Source organism: Daphnia pulex, chromosome 11 (assembly GCF_021134715.1).
Source record: "Daphnia pulex isolate KAP4 chromosome 11, ASM2113471v1".
NCBI lineage: Eukaryota > Metazoa > Arthropoda > Branchiopoda > Diplostraca > Daphniidae > Daphnia > Daphnia pulex.
The window spans coordinates 3,738,829-3,758,051 of NC_060027.1; the positions used below are offsets into that span (position 1 = coordinate 3,738,829).

Sequence of the window (19,223 nt, forward strand, 5' to 3'; positions counted from 1 at the left end):
ATTTTCGTTAAGAAGAAATTAAATCTTCTTTTTAAATGAGCTGAAATATGTAATGTTTCAAGATATTTTATTATTTGTAAAGCGGTGGGGCACGGCAACAAAAAATATTCCATTTTCCGTAGAATAAAGACGTTTCAGTCAAGTCTGGTCTTGATACGATTTGCATCTCTTGCCCATTCCTACAGAGACGAAGGATTTACTGGATTTATTTATTTAGATTTTTGGCTCATTTCTGTTCTTCTCCTAACCAGAGCAGTTGAATGTAAGCGATTTCTCGTGTTTAAATATCTAAATGGGAAACAAGGGGTGGGGGTTGCGGTAGCCTTTTTCTGCTGTTCTCTCTCGTGGGTCAAAGTTGTCTCTGGCAGCACAAAGCCAAGGCTGTGTGTGAAGTTCATGAAAAAAACAGATTTTGTTTTCCTTGTAGAGCTTGTGATCTTTAAAATTCATCAGGGCTTTTCTGTCCCTTTTAAAGCATGTTAAAAACCAGCAATAGTCCTTAACATAGTTACTGTGTCTTTAAGACTTCTTTTTTTCTCTCTAGAAGTTGTGATTTTTTTTCAGTATAAATAATTTCAGAGTTTCTGGTGTTTACTGCATCAGTGAAAACGATTTTTAGTCGACGACGATTATTAGGTATCGAACTCAGATTGATCAGGTCTTTTTGTTTCTTTATGTAACTGAAGATGAACAAAGATATACCTTCGGGCAATTTTAGAGGTGTTCACTTCCTCTATCTTTGTAGTCTGCTGACACAAGTTGTACTTTATTGTGATTTGTGTTATATAATTGCTTTGATAATAATTTTGTGGATTTTTATTGTTCTAGGTTTAGTTTGATTTGGGGCATGGTTGGTAAGGAAGGCTCCTATGGCCTCCTCAGCACCACCTGCAGGTCCGGCTAATTCTGGTGGTGGTGATCAGGAATCAAACCACTTACCTAGCAGCTCTGACTCCCCAGTGTCACCTCCACTCAGTGAAACTCCTCCATTTTCTCGGCACAGGTATTTGATGAGTTCATTTCATTTCCTTTGTTAGAAAACTTTCAGTGTTAATGTTTTATTGGAACCAGTTTCAGTGGTGCTGTAAAGCGTAGTGACGGCACTGAGGGCCCAGTGTCTTCCAGATTGAGACACTTGCCAGGAAGATACCTCTCAACTTCTCAGTTACCAGTTGCCACACCACCTAGTCCTCTGAACCCCAGGTTTGCAACATATTTTTTTACATTCTTACATCAATGGACGTCATTCATGTATCTTCCCTTTTCCAGAAGGCACTCGAGTGGTCCTCAAAAGCATCTGAGACACAGTCTACCTCTAGCTCAGACTAGTACTGGTGTGGAAAAGAATCACGCCAAAACACCTTATGAGCGGAGAAGTCCTAGTGTTCCCACCCCTAGATCGACCTCTCATCATCCTCCTACGCCAGCAGCCACACCAGGCTCACCAGCAGTTCTCACTCCAACCTCAACAGTAGCTAGTTCCTCGGCTGGAACTAGTGGTGTCACGCCGCCCGTGAGGCAGCGTAAACGGAGAAATAACGAATCGACGGAAGCTGGGCCTTCTTCTTCCGCAGGAGTATCAACAACTCCGTCAACCAGTCGAACCCGTTCCGGCCAACCGGCCAGCAACGGTAGCAAAAGTAGCCTGCACTGCAGTCCGACCAAAAAGGCGAGACTGCAAACGGGCAAAGAAGCTTCACATCAAGCCGTATCACCACAAGCCCAGCAGCTTCATTCACGAGCAAACATAGGGGCTGGTATGTTACTCTTCTCGTTTATTTCCCCATACGTTTATTGAACAAAATTGCAAGGTTATTGAGCCGAAGCTCATTAATTCAGGGAACTTAAAAAAAAAAAAAAGTGGGAGGTACCACATCTTATGAGATAGCGTTTCTCCGCTCCCCGTATTGTCACCAGACCGGTTTCGTAACGGTTTCGTCAGACCATCGCTCTCTGAATCATTCATCGAACACTGCTTGATGCTCACATTTTAGGGGTTTCTCATATCGAGAATTGAGTTAAAGTTCGCAGAATGGGCTCCCACTAGTTAGTAAGCTCAGAGTATATTGTGTTGCAAGCTCTCCTTTTTTGTCTTAGTTATCTTATCTCTCGATGCCATGTTATCCTTGCCCACTGGTTGTACGTCAATGCGAGACTGAGCTGTGAGTTTGTGTCTCCACTTTGCGGATCTTGTTGTTTATTGTGTCTGACCGCTGGAAAATTCCGCACTCGGATAGTTTTGCTTGTGCTGCGCCTGTGTATAAAATTTCTTTTGTTTCGTTCTCTGCTCGCCTTGTTACAGGACACAGTCATTGTTTGGGAGGGTCGACGTCGGCCGGTGTAGCAGGAGGAGGCGCTGAGGTCACAGCTGGAGAAGGAGAACAGCAACAACAGCGCTTGCCTCAATTACGTCACCCGCGACAACCGGCCAACACGGGGTCCTGCGCCAGCAACAGGTAAACACATTTGCACCACGTCATCCTCTTCCGTTGTCTCGAAAATAACACCCCCCACCAGTCCATCGTCGATTTTCTTTTTTTCTTAACTATCGATTATGCGGGTTCCTTATCATTCGTGTAATTTGCCCAACTTGGATTATGCGGTTTTCGAATGACGATAACGTGTAGGCAAATTCCCCCCTGCGTAATTCAACTACGTCGGCTCACGACCCCGAAGACGGATCGTGATGATGATAAAGCAGTAAGGGGGGGTTGAAGGTAGGATGATGATTTGTGACGTCTGATCAGCCGCCCATATTGGATCGTGCAGAAATGGCCGTGGCTAGAAGGGACTTTGGAGGGTCGGTTGCCATGGGAACGGCATGACGACTTTTGCCTTGCGTCTTATTTCTCCCGCCGCCTCCCTTTTTTTCCTCCCTCCTCCACTCGTACCTCCTCTTCTCGTGTCCAAAGTGGCTCGTTCTTCCCGGTTATATATCCGAAGGGGTCTTATATTTCACAGACTTTATTAGTCGGTGGTCGGTAGTCGAGGTTGCAGGACGACAGCTATTCACGTCAGTCTCTCTATTTCTTCTTTTTCGTCCTCGGGATTTTGATCGAATCGGTCATTTGGGCGTCATCGAGCGAGACAAAAAGAAGTCACGCTCGGCCAAACAAAAAAGAGAGATTGCACAGTCTGTGTGTGTGTGTGTGTTGTTTTGTTGTGTTTTGTGTGTGCTGCGCGCAGACACAGGTGTTGTCCGCAGGCGTATTGCGCTTGGAGGTTTCGTTGACTTTGGTAGCTCCTTGGAATATATATCCATCGGTTGACGTTGTGTCGCGATCAGTCCAGTCGGGGGAAGCCGAGTAGGAGGGTCTCTTTTCTTTTGCGGCTTTGTGTTTACGTGTGTGTGGCTGTGTTTGTGTGAGAGAGTTGAGTGTGTTTTGTGTGTGATCTTGGCGTTTCTGCCCCATGTCCCATTGCTGCATTTGCTCTCCCTAGCGGAATGTTTCTGCACGACTTGTCGTTGCGCTACCAGACATGGAGGTGAGTTCTTTTTGTCTTTTTCCTTTTTACAATGGGCCAAGAAAAAAAAAAGATGACGTTTGATATTATCGACCAGCACGTACGCGAACCCAATGTCCTCCTACCGTCCCTCATCTTCTTATTCCGGCAATACTTTTGGGTTTTTCCCTGGGCCCGACGTCCCATGTTTTAGTTATGTAAAGGTTGTATTATAGATCTGATGTGTCGGCAGATGAGGAAGAGGTGCGGGTTTACAGGTGTGTTAGCTGCTTCCTCCCCGGGTTTTCCTTTTTATTTCATTTTATTTTTCGTACTCCTCGCGGCGAAGCGGTTCAAGGGCGGCCATTTGAGCAACTGGTGTGTCTTGTCTGTTCTTCCTCTCTCTCTCTCTTACTTTTCTGTGTGTGTGTGCGTTAATCAGCTGCTGCATCACACGCAGACTGCACTTAGTTCGATGATTCTTGATGGGTAACCGCCGACTGGCCCTGGACTCAAGCTCACGGTTGCAGTCGTTTCGGTGTTTTCTCTATTTTTATTTATTTGCTGGTTGTTGTTGGGACATTCGCTCTGTTATATTCACCAGCGTGTGTCAACACCAGTCAGTTGCCAAGGAAAAATAGAAAGACGGGGAGAGAGAGAGTTTGAATTATTCAAGGTGACTGGGCTCTCCCTCGCTCGCTCTCTTCCGCGCGCGCGCGCGCTCGTTTTCGATCCATTGCACGACCGAAGGGAAGATGATGATGGAAGAAGATTCGTGTCGTGATCTTCAACGAATTATCCAAATTTGACGGAACAAGAGAAGAGTCAATTGTAACCAAATAGACGATGCGCCCACGTTGGGTTTTGAGTCGGGACGAGCACGTGAAAGTTCGCCGACGTTGTCAGAACGAAGGGTTTCTCTCTTTTTAGATTTCCTTCCTGGAAAGGCGACGGCGGTTCCATTTTAGCTCGTACGTGTACGAGGTCGAAATTAATCCTCTTTGTTGTCACAGCGGGTTCACTGCATCAAAAGTTAATGCTCTATCGCTATAGCTACTGTCGGCAAACGTAATCGTTGCACATACGGAACTAGCCCCGGCCAAATAGAGGCAATTTGCTAGCGTGATTGGATCAGGAAGTGAAAGAGGCGTGGTGAGTGAAAAACCGAGGGTGGGGCTTAACCCTCAAGGCCTTCCACCTCGTGTGCAACGACGGCAACCTCATTAGATGGACGAACGATAATGAAGGGCTAGTTGAATTATGATCATGTGAATTTATGCCCTCCGTTCTCTTTTATTATTGACGTTCAATTGAAATAGATCAAAAACGGAAGATGAATTATAATTTTGTTTTCTCTCATTTTCCTTTTTTTCACTCGTTTCCCCAAAGCAGCCGGCGAGCCTCGAGGTCCGGCAAAGTGCCACTCAGTACCAGCGGCAGTGGAGCCAGCGGAGTGGGAGGCGGTGGCGGCGGCGGCGGCGGCGGTACCAGTAGCGGAATCGCGGGTGTCGGCGGCGTCGGCGCACCTGCGTCGGCTGCCAACACCACCGGATCGGTTTCGGGTACAGCCGGATTATTAGTAGCAGGGGCGGGTGCTGTGATGGATGGCGGAACTCCTGGAGGACCGTCATCGGCTAGCGGATCGCACGCCTCGGCTACTTCCTCGTCTTCGTCGTCCGCTCCTGCGCCAGTCGGTAAGTTTGGACTGGGAAGTTTATTGAGCAATTTGTTGATACCATTCACAGCGTCCGCCTACCATCCACTCTGTCGTCCCTTTTATGTCATTTCCTGCCTCCGGTCATTTCACGTGATGTGTGTGTTTGTAGGTGGAGCGAATGTTGTCCCTCCCGACGGAGCTTCCGGCTTGCTGAACCTGCCACCAGGTCACGCTGCCAATCTTCTTTTGGGAGCTGGCGGAGCCGTTGGTGCTGGAGCTGGAACAGGTGATTCCGAGAGTGACGATAGTGAAATGGGTCGACTCCAGGCGCTGCTGGAAGCACGCGGGCTTCCGCCGCATCTCTTCGGCGCTCTGGCCCCGCGGATGCAGCACATTCTTCACCGCTCCATGGGATCCAATTCGACCATCTCGAAAGCTCAACAGCTGATTGCCGGTAATTCAGTGTGGCCGTTGATTTTTCTGTTGTTTTTCGTGTAGTCGTCACGACTGAACGCCTTGCGATCTTAACCTCTTGGTTTTCCCTTCCATCCAGCCGTGCAAAACAATGCCGACGAAAGTCAACAGCTGCAGGCGGCCATCGAGATGTGCCAGCTGTTGGTGATGGGCAATGAAGACACGTTGGCCGGATTTCCCGTCCGCCAAGCCGTACCCGCCCTTATCCATTTGCTCCACATGGAACACAATTTCGACATGATGAATCACGCCTGCCGGGCATTGACTTATATGATGGAGGCGCTTCCTCGCTCGTCGGCCGTCGTCGTCGACGCCGTGCCGGCCTTCCTCGAGAAACTGCAGGTTATTCAGTGCATGGACGTGGCCGAGCAGAGCTTGACGGCTCTGGAGATGCTGTCGCGCCGGCACGCCAAGTCCATCCTGCAGGCCCGCGGAGTTTCGGCTTGCCTCATGTACCTGGACTTTTTCGGCATTAACGCCCAGCGAGCCGCACTCTCCATCACGGCCAACTGCTGCCAAAACCTTCACACCGACGAGCTGCACTTCGTCTCGGGATCGCTGTCCGCTCTGGCTTCGAGGTTGACCCAGCACGACAAGAAGAGCGTCGAAAGCATCTGCATCGCCTTCAGCCGATTGGTGGACAGTTTCCACAACGAATCGGAGCGACTGCAGGAGATTGCCAGCACGGAATTGCTGGCCAACTTGCAACAGTTGCTGGTCATCATGCCGCCAGTCCTCTCTAGTGCAACATTTATCATGGTCGTGAGGATGCTCTCCATCATGTGCGCCCACTGTCCGGAACTGGCCGTCAAGCTCCTGAAACAGAACATTGCCCACACGCTGTGCTTGCTGCTGACGGGGCCTTCGGGGGCAGTTGCCAGCGCCAACACGTCGGCCTCCACCGCCGGCGAGAAAGCGACCGGAGCTTCCTCGACGACTCCATCGCCGGCCAAAGAGCACCACCATCAACAGGATCATGAAGTGGAATTGGTGGCCCGCAGTCCGCAGGAATTGTACGAGATCACGTCGCTTATTGGCGAATTGATGCCGCGTCTGCCGACGGACGGCTTCTTCGCCGTCGACGTCTGGCTGACCAAGCCCAGCACGGTCCATTACGACGCGGTGCAGTGGCAGTGGCGCGATGACCGCGGGTCGTGGCACGCTTATTCGGCCATCGATTCGCGGATGGTGGAAGCCGCCCACCAATCGGGCGAGGATGAGATCAGCCTGTCCACCATGGGTCGCACCTACACCCTGGACTTTCATTCTATGCAGCAGATAAACGAAGAGACGGGCACGACGCGGCCCGTTCAGCGTAAAATGAACAATGCCAGCGGCTCCAGTGGTTTGGGCGGAGGCTCGGTTGGTCTGGGAGTCAAACAGAGTGATTCCAGGATCGAGTGTCTCCAGGAAGAAACGGAACTGGCCACGCAGTTTATCCGCTCGCTCTTTTCTCTTCTCTACGAAGTGTACAGCAGCTCAGCTGGACCGGCCGTTCGTCACAAGTGCCTGCGCGCTCTATTGCGGATGCTATATTACGCTTCGCCCGAACTGCTGCGCGATGTTTTAAAGAGTCAGAGCGTGGCCAGTCACTTGGCCGGCATGCTCTCGTCGCAGGATCTCAAGATCGTCGTCGGTGCCACTCAAATGGCCCACATTCTCATGCAGAAGCTACCGGACGTCTTTGGCGTTCACTTTAGACGCGAGGGAGTCATGCACCAAGTCCAGCGATTAGTGGCCGAACCGGCGGAATCGCCTTCGTCCACCGCAACAACGCCAGCAGCCATCCCCATCACTCCGTTTCAGGTGATTTATTTTACAATTCTTCTTAGTTTTTTAGCGTATGCGCATTTTATTTTCAGCGTAATGCACATGTCGTGAATAATTAATTCAAATGAATCCAATTATTTCATCGTTGTTCACAGGGTGATATTTCAAACGGAACGGTGGCGTCCTCAACTCCGGTAACGGACCAGTGTTCATTAGGAAACGGCGCTAGTGGCTCCAGTGGGACCACTCTAGTGGCTAGCAGCCCGGAACGGATTGCTTCAGTGGGCGCAAGTGCGACTTCTACTACCGGCAATGAGACCGGAGAATCTGCGGTGACCCTAGCGAATTCAATTGCGGCTGTTTCCACAGTGGCGTCTAGTCCCATGAAACTGAGCGACGTTTTGAAACGTAAACGCGGGGCGAAACGTGGTGCTGTCGGTGCCCGCAAATCGAGGACCTATGCGGAAGAGACGCCGTCGTCAGCTGGACCGGCTGGTTGCAGCATGGATGGTCACGATTATTTGAAGAGTGGTGCTAGCGCCAGTAGTAGCAGCAGTGCCGGAAGCACTGGTGGAGCCCGATCCAAGTTTGGTTTCGCCATGGCCGGCCACAGCGGTGGTGGGGCAAGTAACAACGGGACGCCGACGTCAGCCATCAGCGGAAGTGCAGCCAAAGCCACGAGCTTCCTTGCCAACCTCAATCCTGCTCGCTGGGGACGCTCTCATCATCACAACCAGGCGTCGAGTTCCGGCAGCCCCAACGCCGCCTGTTCCTCGTCGTCTCCCAGCCTTTTGCCTAATGTGCCCAAATCGATGAGCAACCCGCAACTGGCCGGCAACCGTGAAAAGATCAAGACTTGGATTCGCGATCAAGCCACTCTTTTCCTATCCACTTATTTCAGTCCGGCTGCATCGGAGGCTGGCGAGGCTGGCAATGGCCAATCCGGTGAAGGGTCGGGTGGACCCACTTCTGGTCTCAGTGTCTTGTCGGAATTGACGCGACTGGTTCAACGTCTTGAAGCCGAACCGCTGCTGGCCAAAGAAACATTGGAGCAGATTCGTGCCATCGTGGCTGATTCCGATGTCTCTTCGTTTGAAATTCTCCACAGCGGACTGGTCCAGTCTCTTCTCAAGTACCTTACTGCGGACGGAATCGACCGCACGGATCGATTGCGGCTCTTCCTCCAGGTAAGAAAGTCTTTCTTTTTTTATTCTTTCATTTTTTTTCTTTTTTCCTGGTTTTCCTTTAACAAAGACCTTTATTGTTGTAGGAATTTCTCCGTGTTTCGCCCACCAGCGAATTTCCCACGTCAGAGGCGGCGACCCATTTGCTGGCGTTGACGCACAAACTGAGCGGCTGTGTTAATCAACTCGAGCAGTTTCCCGTACGAGTCCACGATTTGCCTGCTCCGGCCGGCACCTCTGGCGCTTCCGGCGGCTATTTCCGATCCGGAACGTCGGCTTTGCGCTTCTTTAATACGCACCAGCTCAAGTGCAACTTACAGCGGCATCCGTCCTGCAACAATGTCAAGCAGTGGAAAGGCGGCACCGTCAAAATCGATCCACTCGCTCTGGTACAGGCCATCGAAAAGTATTTGGTGATCCGCGGCTATGGCCGCATCCGGGACAAGGACCTGGCCGATAGCGACGACGATAACAGCGAAGATGACGTGGACGACAGTCTTGTAAGTCCGGCCTCGCCTCAATTCTCGTTAATGCGTCATCAGCGTATGTTATTTCATCTTGTTTCTTTTGTTGTTGCAGGCCACCGTTTTGATGAATCAGGGAAATAGCGTTCGTCACAAGCTCCAATTTCTGGTCAATGATCACGTGATCCCCTACAACATGACAGTCTATCAAGCCATCCGGCAGTTCAGTAAGTGTTTTGTTAACGATGGTCTGAGTTTCGTGATTATACAACTTTTTTTCTTTTTCTCTTTCAAAAGGCATGGATCAGTCAGAGACGGACACGGATTCTGAAACTCCAATGGGTCATGCGTCCATCTGGGTTCAGACGCACACCATCTTTTACCGTCCCGTGCCCGATAACGATCCTTGCAATTACGCCAGTCCCAATGCGGCCAAAAATACCGGTGCACCAAATGTCCTGTTGCCGTGTGGATCCGCTTCCGGAACGCGTAAAGGCAAGGGAGCAAACGGCAAAAGTTCGAACAAAAAGAAAGGCGACGATCTGTGGATAGGTAATCAGTTAAATCAATTTTGTCCAATTAGAGAGAGGAGTGTTAATTTTTAATTTGATTTGGTTTCTCGCGTCAGACGGAGTTGCTCCAGAAGTGAATTCCCCCATAGTGCCATTTTTGACCATGCGGATGCCAGAGTATGTGACGGTGGACGACCCGTCGTTGGAGGTTCTCAACCTGTTGCGCATTGTCCACTCCCTCAACCGTCATTGGGGATTCCTCTACAACCTGGTCGACTACAAGCCCATTTTGTCGAATCCTGACCTAATTAACATGAAACTCACTGCCAAAGCAAATCGTCAATTGCAGGTAAAATCGAAATAAAATTGTAATTTGTTTTCGTTTTTTTGTCGACCACTGTTTCACTATTTCAATTCTTGCCTTTGTCGTTTATAGGACCCACTAGTGATAATGACGGGCAACTTGCCACCGTGGCTGGCACAAATCGCTACGGCATGCCCGTTTCTGTTTCCTTTTGAAACTCGGCACCTGCTCTTTTACGCTACGGCATTCGACCGTGACCGGGCTCTTCAGCGGCTGATGGACTCTGCTCCTGAATTAATGAGCGGCGGCGACAGCAGCGAGCGCGTCACGCCCCGGCTCGACAGGCGGAAACGCACAGTGTCGCGTGAAGACATCCTAAAACAGGCAGAGCAAGTCATGCAGGACATGGCTTCGTCTAGAGCCCTTCTCGAAATTCAATACGAAAATGAGGTTTGACTTCATTTTTCTTTTCGCACCCAATCCTTCACGTTAGTACTCATTTTCAATTTTGATTTTACTCAGGTCGGAACTGGACTCGGTCCGACGCTCGAGTTTTATGCACTGGTGTCGCGCGAGTTGCAGCGCTTTGATCTGGAACTGTGGCGCGGGGAAGCTGTTTCGGCAGCCCTCGGCGCCGGATCGCATGGCTCTTCGTTGCCATCTCCTTCTTCCTCGGCGGAAGAACCGTCCAAAGCGCGGACAAGTCCTGCTTCGGTCGCCGGATCCACTACCGTCGACTACGTCCACAATCAGTATGGCCTCTTTCCTTCACCGTGCTCGCGCAGTCTTAAGGCCGGACCACTGGCCAAGATTCGCTCCAAATTTCGCTTCGTCGGAAAGTTTATCGCTAAAGCGATTATGGATTCAAGAATGGTATATTTTTATTTGATAACTCAATAGAACGATTTCATACTTGACGTGTTCTTTTATGTTTTTTAGTTGGATTTGCCGTTCAGTCCGGTGTTTTTCCGCTGGTTACTTGGTCAGGAGAGGTTCCTGACAGGTTCGGACATGGTGCAATTGGATCCCGTTTTGGCACGGACGTATAAATCACTGATGCGCATCGTCGACGAGAAAAAGTGCATCGACCAGGACCCGTCCCTTACGCCGGCCCAACGACAGGCAGCAATCCAGGCGCTCAATCTCGACGGCTGTCCCGTCGTCGATCTCGGTCTGGACTTTACCCTGCCTGGTTCGTCGACTGTCGAACTGCGTAAAGGCGGCAAAGATCAACCTGTCACCATCAATAATTTGGAACAATACCTCAAGGTAAAAATAAAAATGACTTCGTTTTTCCTTAATTGTTTCCTTTATTGCCGTTGCAAACGTTTATTAATGAGTTTTCTGCAACCTTTCATTAGTTACTGTCTCACTGGATCCTTGTGGAGGGTGTATCTCGGCAAATGGAATCCTTGCGCGAAGGCTTTGAATCTGTGTTTCCGCTTCATCATCTCTCCCTTTTCTACCCGGAAGAAATGGATCTCCTCCTCTGCGGGGCTTCCCAAGTAATTAATTTTGCCATTTTAATTAATAAATACTTGTTTTATCGTATGTGATTTCATCAATTGCTTCTCTTTTCCACAGAGTACTAATGAAGGTGCTTGGGAGGTACAAAATTTATTGGATGCCTGGAAGCCTGATCACGGTTTCACATTGGAGTCGAAAGCTATTCGAAATCTGGCCGAGATTCTCTCGTCCTACACCAAGGAAGAGCAACGCCTTTTCTTGCAATTTGTCTCAGGATCCCCTCGTCTCCCGGTCGGAGGTAATTGATAACATTTCATCACAATCGCATCGCTCATCGCATTCACATGATTCTTTACTTTAATTTTCAAGGTTTCAAGAGTTTGTCTCCTCCCTTGACGGTGGTACGGAAAACGTTAGAGCCAAATCAGAGTCCAGATGATTTCCTTCCGTCTGTGATGACGTGCGTCAACTATTTGAAGCTACCCGAGTACAGCAGTCTGGAGATTATGCGTCAAAAGCTGTCGGTTGCCGTCCGCGAGGGCCAGCACTCGTTTCATCTTTCTTAAAAATAAAAACAGCATCAATATCCTTTCGAAACAGACAGAGGAGACGGCCAAAATTTCCCCTCCTTCCCTCCTTTATTTTCATTTAGTTATTGGTTTCCTTAATTTTTCCATTTGTTTCCTTAACAAAAGCGCGACGTGAAACGAACGAACATTTTTGTATCTGTGTTCATCTGTTTGCGCTTTTCTCTCTTTAATTGCCGTGAAAGAAAAAAAGAAAAGAAAAAAAAAAAAGAAATTGTTCCTGCTGGACCGCTCTTCTCTGCTCTCCAGGCTCCTCCCTTTCTCACCCCTTCCCTTTCACCTAGCACCATCTATATTAGATTGAAAGAAATGAATGAAACCAATAAGCAATGTGTGAGGAATGTCTGTTACGTGTTTGTGTCGAGTGAAAGCGCCTAATATGCGAATGTTAGTTAAGTGCGTCCACGTGTAACACTAGATGTAAGACTCAGTGTCTGATGTCCCTTAAACCCCCCCTCCCCGTAAACTTTGCTAATTCCTCTTTTGCGAAAAAATGCTTCTATCTATTTGTTTGTTGATTCGTCCCATCTCTTTTTTTTTCCTTCTTCCTTTCTTCATTTTATCTCCCCACTCTCTTTCGTCAGTCAAGGTGGCAAGACGACACACAGATTGAAAACAGTTAAAATGTCATGCTGATGAGTTAGCACGCGGAGAGCCGCGCTCGCCCACCGTGTGTGTCAGAACCGAAATGAAGATGACTAAGAAAGAGGAATGCTTTTGATTCCTTTCGTAATAAACAAGGCCTTTTCCTCCCTCGTCCCTCCACACAGAGAATGGGCTATCTTTATTTCGTACGGATAGTGCCGGAAACATCAAAAACAGAGAAAGTTTTGGAAATTGGAGGAAAACTTTGGATAGCCTTGTGCCTGCTGTGAAATCCGGAAATGGAACCAATAGTTTTGTAATTCGTGTCGGAAGTTTAGTGGGTTTATTTCTTTGTTTTTTTTCTTCCCCCTCCCCCGTAATACTGATAGCAAAAACAAGCTGGCATTTCACGTCTCTGTCGATGATTTTACTTGCTGATTTGCTTACCGTCATCATCTAACCTGTTTCCCCAATATGTGCCCTCTACTCCTTGATTGCAGATTTTTTTTTCCTGATCCTCTCTATCCAAAGACTTTGCTTTCCCCTAATTCTGAATATTTTTTTTTTTATAATTTTCATTTTTTTTTCTTCTTCCCTCATCTCGCTCTTTCCTTTGTTTCTTTCTTTTTTTTTTGTTTTTTTTTCTATTGATAAATATTTTCGTGTTTTTTTGGCGTATGGCGTAGTTTAAAATAATACACTTTTGAACATCTACATGCCACACGAAGTTGGTCTAGCGTTCATTTTGTGGTAATTAAAACTTAACTCCATGTTGGAAAGACTAATGCTATTTTAGCCGGGAATAAGTAGATTTTTTATTTTTTGATAAGCGCTTTACATAATTAGATTGTCAAACGACAAACAGATTCATAATATTATTTTTGAATATAAATAATTCTTCGTAGCTAACCGGAATAGTGGTTACACTACGGCAGTTCGGCTAGTGTATTAACACTTGCAGTTATGTTGAAATTGATAAATTCCAAAGATGTAGGTATGAATCACCCTGGAGAAAGTTTATTTATTTCCCCGATAGTTTATTCAATTTTAGTTATACTTTATTAATTAACTACTCCTTAGATTAAATAGATTTATTTCGTAAAATATTGTTTTAAAAAATAGCGCACAATTGTTTCATTGTTGCCGAACCCCTACGATTTACACGAGTTACTCAATAAATAAACAAAATTTCATCGTCAAGATATGGAAAATAGGCTTGATGATGTGCTTTTTATTTGTGTTGTTGTAAATTCAAATATTTATTTGATTAAAATTCAACTTGTTTTGAAAGCTTTTCATTTTCGAGTAATCGAGTTCGAGTCGCAGGAATCTGGACCAGGAGTTGCTGTTTATCCGTTTTGCGCAGTCTTCTTGCTCATCCGGCAACCCTGACAAGTTTCTTTCTAGCACCTACCGGTTGTTTGCGGTACTAGGTTTTCAGTCCTTCCTACATCGACAGTTCTCCTCTGATAAAGCGGGTAAGGAAATTCTTTCATTTGTTTTCTGTCGTTTGGCCATCTCTCTTGTGAGTCGAATATTTATTGTTATTTTAAACTTTTCCCTACTTATTTCATTTAATCTTCAATCTAAATGAACGATCAGTTTGTGTCCTGAATGTCGGATGTTGACGCTTTTGATGGATACAATTTTCATCTAGTTGAGACACACATGTTTGACACCTTGTTTTTCTACATTTATTTGTTCATATAGAGCTCTACTAGATTATAGATGTTCTACTTATTGATGAACTGTTTAGTAATGGATGTTTTCTTTGTGCATTTTAGAAAATGGTGGAGAAAAAGACCGAGAAAAAGGTGGCCAAAGTTGCCAAAGTGGCCAGTGACAAGCCAGAGAAGAAGACCGTGAAGAAAGCGGAGAAGAAACCCGCAGAGAAGGCTACCGAGAAGGTTGATGCCGCTAAAGTAGTTAAGAAGCGAAAGGTTAAGGTTACCAAACGACCCTTCTCCAGGTACGTTTACTTTATGATTACCTTATGTATACAGTAGTGCACGGTCTAATAGCTGCAGTGTAACCAACTATGTTCCTGTGGCCGCAAATCCATGCTAAATGAATTGCCTAAGATCATGTTGTCTCAGTCCATTACAGTTGTCAACATGTTATACAGGCTACACTGATTAACTAAACTATATTTCTATCTTGAACAGGCTCTATGCTAAGGCCATCTTCACTGGCTACAAACGTGGTTTGAGGAACCAGCATGAAAACACAGCACTCCTCGACATTGAGGGATGCAAAAAGAAGGAAGATGCCTGGTACTATGTTGGCAAGAAGTGTGCCTATGTCTACAAGGTATGAAAGTGGATCCTTATTTATTTTTCATTCATAGAGTGCAACAGGCTAATTAATTAAATGGACTTGTTTTGTAGGCCAAGCGCTTCCGAGCATCCCTTGGTGACAAATCCAAGAAATCCAAGATCCGCGCTATCTGGGGTAAGGTTACCCGACCTCATGGAGGTGCAGGAGCTGTCAGAGCGATATTCAAGTCCAACCTCCCCGCTGTCGCCATGGGCCACCGTGTTCGCATTGTGAGTAACTTTAGTTCGTTTTGTACTTCTGCAACAAAGCTTGACTGTTGATTATTTTTATTTTTCAGATGATGTACCCGTCTAACATCTAAGTGTGGGTCATTGTTCGCATGGCGCTGTAATAAACTGCTCCGTGAAAAAAAAGGGATTTTGCTGTTTCACTTCTATTATAAGCATATTCAGATAAGTTGTTTTGATAATATAGAAAATAGGTATAGTTTTGAGTGCGTAGCAGAGTTATTGAGCAACGAGTTATTGGTAACATATATTTATATTCGATAATGTTTTCCTTAGTACTGGTTGTGGGAAGTTGTAGATGAGTTCAATGGGGATTTTTGAAGCCTGGTATCGGTAAAATTGATACATCAGCAAGTACTTGGAGGCAGGAGTTTGCACATGGAATCCATTATTGCACTTAGTGTTATGTTCTAATGACTAATGGAATAGATTTACCTTGTCTGCTGGTCAGTTTCAATTCCAACAATTGACATTGCCTTCGTATTCCATTAAAAATAAGGTTTACTATTACAAGAGTCTTGAACATGTTGTGGATATTCTAATACTTCTGACTCAATTTTTGTTGAGTTTTATCAGACAATTGGACCACCGGTAGTTCTATTCCGCTGGATAGTGAAGAGAATTTTAAGCCAGTGTTTTTGTTTTGTTTTTTTCACGACACCGCGTGTGTATTGAGAAGAACTTATGTTTTCTATTTCATGCTGTTATGGCACGAAAGCTATTCAGTATTTGTTTTCTGTAATATTTGCGTTTTACAATATCATGATTAGAAAATTCGAATGGACAGAAGACGGTTTGTTAATTTGAATCTTTTATTTCATTCAAGCGCAGAACGTGGTTTTACGTTGGTGAAGTTGCATTTTTTTTTCTGCCTATTGTTACTACCGTACGGAATGTATTTGTCAATCAAACTTTCACTCATACGCGCGGAAAAGGATTTTCTGGGTGTTTGGCAGTTCTGATTTTAAATATGTGTCAATCCTAATATTCAGATTTATTTATAAATAATAATTTACCCTTTGAATGACTTGGTGAATTCAAACGTGCGTCCTGCCTCTCCTAAGTCCAGTTCTCTTAACTTGGCCATATCAATAGGTGACAGGTTAAAGTCAAATACCTGTTTAATTAAAAATAGAATGACTATCTAGTTATCTTTCTCATGACCTTTTATAGCTGTTTATCATTTTGTTGAGTGTGCCAAAGGAGAAAACTTGGAAAAGATTGTACCTGAAAATTTGCGAGGATACGCTCCGGATTAACACTCTTTGGAATAACGGCTATTCCGAGTTCCATCAGGTATTTGAGAAGAACTTGGGCATTTGTTTTATTGTGTTTTTTAGCTATTCTGGCGACCACAGGGTGTTGCAGTAAATCAGGAATGGATATCGGCGAACTAAATTGGTACATAAGGGCGATTAAAATGTAGTTAAAAATTGTTCTGTTCAACACACAAGTGCATCCACACTGCAACTTTCTTTTGATTAATTTTTCATTATATTCTTCGTACAGTTTGAAAAACACTCGGGGTGCGACTTACTCAATACCGAGTCCAGTGTAAAAAGCATTCCGACCCGGTGAACCCAAAGGAGCATACGCGCAAATTGTTATTCCGTGTTTCTCACAAAAATCTCTGAGGGATTTTTGCTGAAATTGAGTGTGCAATTCTACTTGTATGTTTGCTGGCTTGATGCGAGCATTGTTGATAATTCGTCCAAGTTGTTCTTCGTTGAAGTTTGACACACCGATCGATTTGGTCAAGCCAGAGTCTACTTGATTTTCCATTGACTTTCAAATGTAAAGGTAACTTTTAAGTCACATCAAAATTAATTTTCTAAATTCACATAGCTTACATTACCTTCCAAATATCAACCAAATCTGTGGTCATGTCCAACACAACAGATCCATCGGCGTTGAGAGGGAAGATATCGTTGTCGTCCTTGCCAGTTAGACCGACCGGTGCGTGAATCAGATACAGATCGACATAATCTAATCGAAGATTTTCTAGAGATTTCCTGAGAAATTTTTCCACATTCTCTGAACGATTTCCGGTCATAGGTAGCTATCGCATATTAAAAAAAAAAAATGAAATATTTTAATAACGTGTCTAGTCTTAGTTGAAATAGTAGCTGATTATGAACTTTGGTAACGATGAAGAGCTCCTCCCTTTTGATCTTTCCAGATTGAATCCATTCTTGAAGTACCTCTCCAATAGCACCTTCATTCAAGTAGACGTAAGCGGTATCGATGTGACGATAACCAGCTTCTAACGCAGAATTGACTGCTGTCTGAATCTCTTCTTTTGAAGACTATAAGCGAGCATTCTCTTAATTTATTTTTAAAAAATGTGTGTCAAGAATATGAACACTTACCAGCCAAGTTCCAAGCCCAACGATGGGCATTTTTTCCCCGTTCCAAAAGGTAATGTGATCCTGTACAGTTGACATATTTGACTGCTTATATGTTAAACGATCAACTTGCGTGACAGGCTATATAGATCGAAGTACCAAAGAGAACTGATAGTTCCCTTATTTAGTACTTGATACTATATCATGAAGTGCCACAAGCTAATATTGAGATAGAACGTCATGAGATAGGCTGTGTATAAGTAAACTCGTCTAGTTTTTCCCTGTGTGTAGATTACAATAAGGAACATATTGATTAATTCTTTTGTACTCGTCCAGAGTTCATGGTGGCACAAAAAGTGCTTTTCACGAACTGATAAGCTGCTTGTTTGTTCGTACCGTTGGTGTTCAACTCTGGCTGCACTTACTTTTGATTGGGTTCGAGAAGGTTATTTGTTTTAAAAACCATTATTTATTTAATTTAATTAAGAAACAATTCCATAAAGTCTACGAAAATAACGTGCCAATACTTGCTATAATTTCAACTGATACAATAGGTAAATGGACCGTGGAAAAAAATTAACATGACATGTTATCATGAAAACGAATAGTGACTTCACGCAGTAGGGGGAGGGACAGAAATAGGAAGTGTTCCATTGCCACTTAATGCAGCCAGAACAGCCGCAGCTCGGGCCCCTGACGGCAAACAAGATCCCAATATTTCCATCAAAAGATAGTCATTCTGGACTGACTGAAGAAAATCTTCTAACGACACTCGGCCGTCCAGATCTCGGTCTAGAAGACTAAGCGCCATTTCACTCAGATCTCTTGGACCTTCGTCTGGGTCGTCCTCGTTGTTTCCCATAACGGCTGCGGTCGGTCCACCTGAATCGATTATACAAAATATTTGAGATAACTAAAAATCCGTACGCGTCTTTTTTCGTTCTAAAAACGAATCCTTGCCTGATGGTTTGTCTTCATCAACTAAATCCAAATCAATCTCTTTGTCCGCTTCTTCCGTATGTCCCCGCGTGATTTGTCTGTGGCTTCGAGCCGTTCGCGGCGAATCAGCTGGAGTTTGCTCATTACCACCTCTCTGACCGAAAGGCATGGCTTTGGCAATAGCTGGCCGTAAGCTAGATTTTAGTAGCTGAAATAAATCGCTCTTTGACAAATATCCATCACCGTCAATGTCGTACACCTTAAACAGATACAGTTAGTTACATGGATATGCCTAGTTATATTTTTTAAAATTTAATGTACTTGAAAACAGTAAGTTGTTTGTTCTGTAACATTTCCCTTCAAAAAGATCCAAAGTCCAGTGAGCCATTCATTACAAGTTAGATATCCGTCCGAGTCATGATCAAAAGTGCGGAACATTCGGTCCATCAATGAATCATCATTCATGTCAAACGTTGAATGCCTTTTTGGATAGGAAATAAAGGGTCTTAAACAGTTTGCAGTAAATGAGTATTTTAAAATAGGGGTTTGAAATAATGCCTTACAAAATGTCGCGAAATTGAGTTCTATCTAATCGCCCGGAATCTGTTATCAAAATTAAAATAAGACGAAATAAGAAATAAATAAAAATAAAAATCAACCACTTTAAAAATGCCGTACATTTGTTTGTAATACTTATTAATTATATTACGGAATAAAAATGATGATTACCAGTTATTTTGAGGAAAATACGACCAAGGGCCTGTGCCTCTGCTGGATTGAAACGACCGATAAATTTTGGTATTGCTTTCGTTTTTTTTCTTGCACTTTTCATTTTTAGGACAGCTCTTTTAGCGGCATGAACAAGTTATAATTAGAGGTCTCCGTGGTAACAAGTCAACAGCCGAGGATTGGGGATTTGAAGTCGAG

General features: G+C 45.2%; 4 protein-coding genes across 11 annotated transcripts; 2 read left to right on the top strand and 2 right to left on the bottom strand.

Annotated features, from left to right (window-relative positions):
* The first annotated feature begins 101 nt into the window (after positions 1–101).
* Positions 102–13,162, top strand: LOC124208211 (E3 ubiquitin-protein ligase TRIP12-like). 7 transcript variants are annotated; one of them, XM_046605964.1, is made up of 19 exons: positions 102–262; positions 829–1,003; positions 1,072–1,203; positions 1,270–1,757; positions 2,303–2,456; positions 4,837–5,138; positions 5,271–5,555; positions 5,655–7,381; positions 7,501–8,532; positions 8,616–9,029; positions 9,109–9,220; positions 9,291–9,545; positions 9,622–9,854; positions 9,942–10,259; positions 10,332–10,682; positions 10,749–11,078; positions 11,171–11,314; positions 11,394–11,574; positions 11,646–13,162. In XM_046605964.1, the coding sequence occupies exons 2-19, from the start codon at positions 870–872 to the stop codon at positions 11,840–11,842; spliced, it is 6,789 nt and encodes a 2,262-aa protein (XP_046461920.1). In that variant the 5' UTR covers positions 102–262; positions 829–869; the 3' UTR covers positions 11,843–13,162. The 7 variants fall into 7 exon arrangements, with proteins under 7 accessions (XP_046461920.1, XP_046461918.1, XP_046461919.1 ...); XM_046605962.1 differs by having other exon boundaries at positions 106–262; positions 4,834–5,138; XM_046605963.1 differs by lacking the exon at positions 102–262 and adding an exon at positions 574–636 and having other exon boundaries at positions 4,834–5,138.
* Positions 13,163–13,786: 624 nt separating this feature from the next.
* Positions 13,787–15,138, top strand: LOC124208226 (60S ribosomal protein L35a-like). Of its 2 annotated transcripts, none has more exons than XM_046605993.1 (5): positions 13,787–13,926; positions 14,233–14,417; positions 14,614–14,758; positions 14,836–14,994; positions 15,063–15,138. In XM_046605993.1, exons 2-5 carry the CDS (start codon positions 14,236–14,238, stop codon positions 15,084–15,086), a joined length of 510 nt encoding a protein of 169 aa, XP_046461949.1. In that variant the 5' UTR covers positions 13,787–13,926; positions 14,233–14,235; the 3' UTR covers positions 15,087–15,138. The 2 variants fall into 2 exon arrangements, with proteins under 2 accessions (XP_046461949.1, XP_046461951.1); XM_046605995.1 differs by having other exon boundaries at positions 13,851–13,973.
* A 672-nt stretch (positions 15,139–15,810) lies between these two features.
* On the bottom strand, positions 15,811–17,563 carry LOC124208223 (aldo-keto reductase family 1 member B1-like). Its single transcript, XM_046605989.1, has 7 exons — positions 17,382–17,563; positions 17,151–17,318; positions 16,868–17,071; positions 16,550–16,797; positions 16,240–16,405; positions 16,029–16,129; positions 15,811–15,970 (listed from the first exon to the last, which is right to left on the bottom strand). Exons 1-7 carry the CDS (start codon positions 17,454–17,456, stop codon positions 15,931–15,933), a joined length of 1,002 nt encoding a protein of 333 aa, XP_046461945.1. The 5' UTR covers positions 17,457–17,563; the 3' UTR covers positions 15,811–15,930.
* A 208-nt stretch (positions 17,564–17,771) lies between these two features.
* LOC124208225 (EF-hand calcium-binding domain-containing protein 1-like) lies at positions 17,772–19,159 on the bottom strand. The gene is made up of 5 exons (XM_046605992.1): positions 19,026–19,159; positions 18,860–18,899; positions 18,618–18,777; positions 18,318–18,555; positions 17,772–18,239 (listed from the first exon to the last, which is right to left on the bottom strand). Exons 1-5 carry the CDS (start codon positions 19,126–19,128, stop codon positions 17,971–17,973), a joined length of 810 nt encoding a protein of 269 aa, XP_046461948.1. The 5' UTR covers positions 19,129–19,159; the 3' UTR covers positions 17,772–17,970.
* Between the last annotated feature and the right edge of the window lie 64 nt (positions 19,160–19,223).

Coding starts and splice junctions, on each gene's coding strand:
- LOC124208226 (XM_046605993.1), top strand. CDS start 14,236: ATGGTGGAGAAAAAGACCGAGAAAAAGGTGGCCAAAGTTGCCAAAGTG. Junction 14,418..14,613: donor ACCAAACGACCCTTCTCCAG/GTACGTTTACTT, acceptor TATCTTGAACAG/GCTCTATGCTAAGGCCATCT. Junction 14,995..15,062: donor TGGGCCACCGTGTTCGCATT/GTGAGTAACTTT, acceptor TTTATTTTTCAG/ATGATGTACCCGTCTAACAT.
- LOC124208223 (XM_046605989.1), bottom strand. CDS start 17,456: ATGTCAACTGTACAGGATCACATTACCTTTTGGAACGGGGAAAAAATG. Junction 16,130..16,239: donor GTATCCTCGCAAATTTTCAG/GTACAATCTTTT, acceptor TTAATTAAACAG/GTATTTGACTTTAACCTGTC. Junction 15,971..16,028: donor TTCACCAAGTCATTCAAAGG/GTAAATTATTAT, acceptor ATTTAAAATCAG/AACTGCCAAACACCCAGAAA.
- LOC124208225 (XM_046605992.1), bottom strand. CDS start 19,128: ATGAAAAGTGCAAGAAAAAAAACGAAAGCAATACCAAAATTTATCGGT. Junction 18,556..18,617: donor AAACAACTTACTGTTTTCAA/GTACATTAAATT, acceptor TATCTGTTTAAG/GTGTACGACATTGACGGTGA. Junction 18,240..18,317: donor TGATGAAGACAAACCATCAG/GCAAGGATTCGT, acceptor TAATCGATTCAG/GTGGACCGACCGCAGCCGTT.
- LOC124208211 (XM_046605962.1), top strand. CDS start 870: ATGGCCTCCTCAGCACCACCTGCAGGTCCGGCTAATTCTGGTGGTGGT. Junction 2,457..4,833: donor GGGTCCTGCGCCAGCAACAG/GTAAACACATTT, acceptor GTTTCCCCAAAG/CAGCCGGCGAGCCTCGAGGT. Junction 5,556..5,654: donor AGCTCAACAGCTGATTGCCG/GTAATTCAGTGT, acceptor CCTTCCATCCAG/CCGTGCAAAACAATGCCGAC.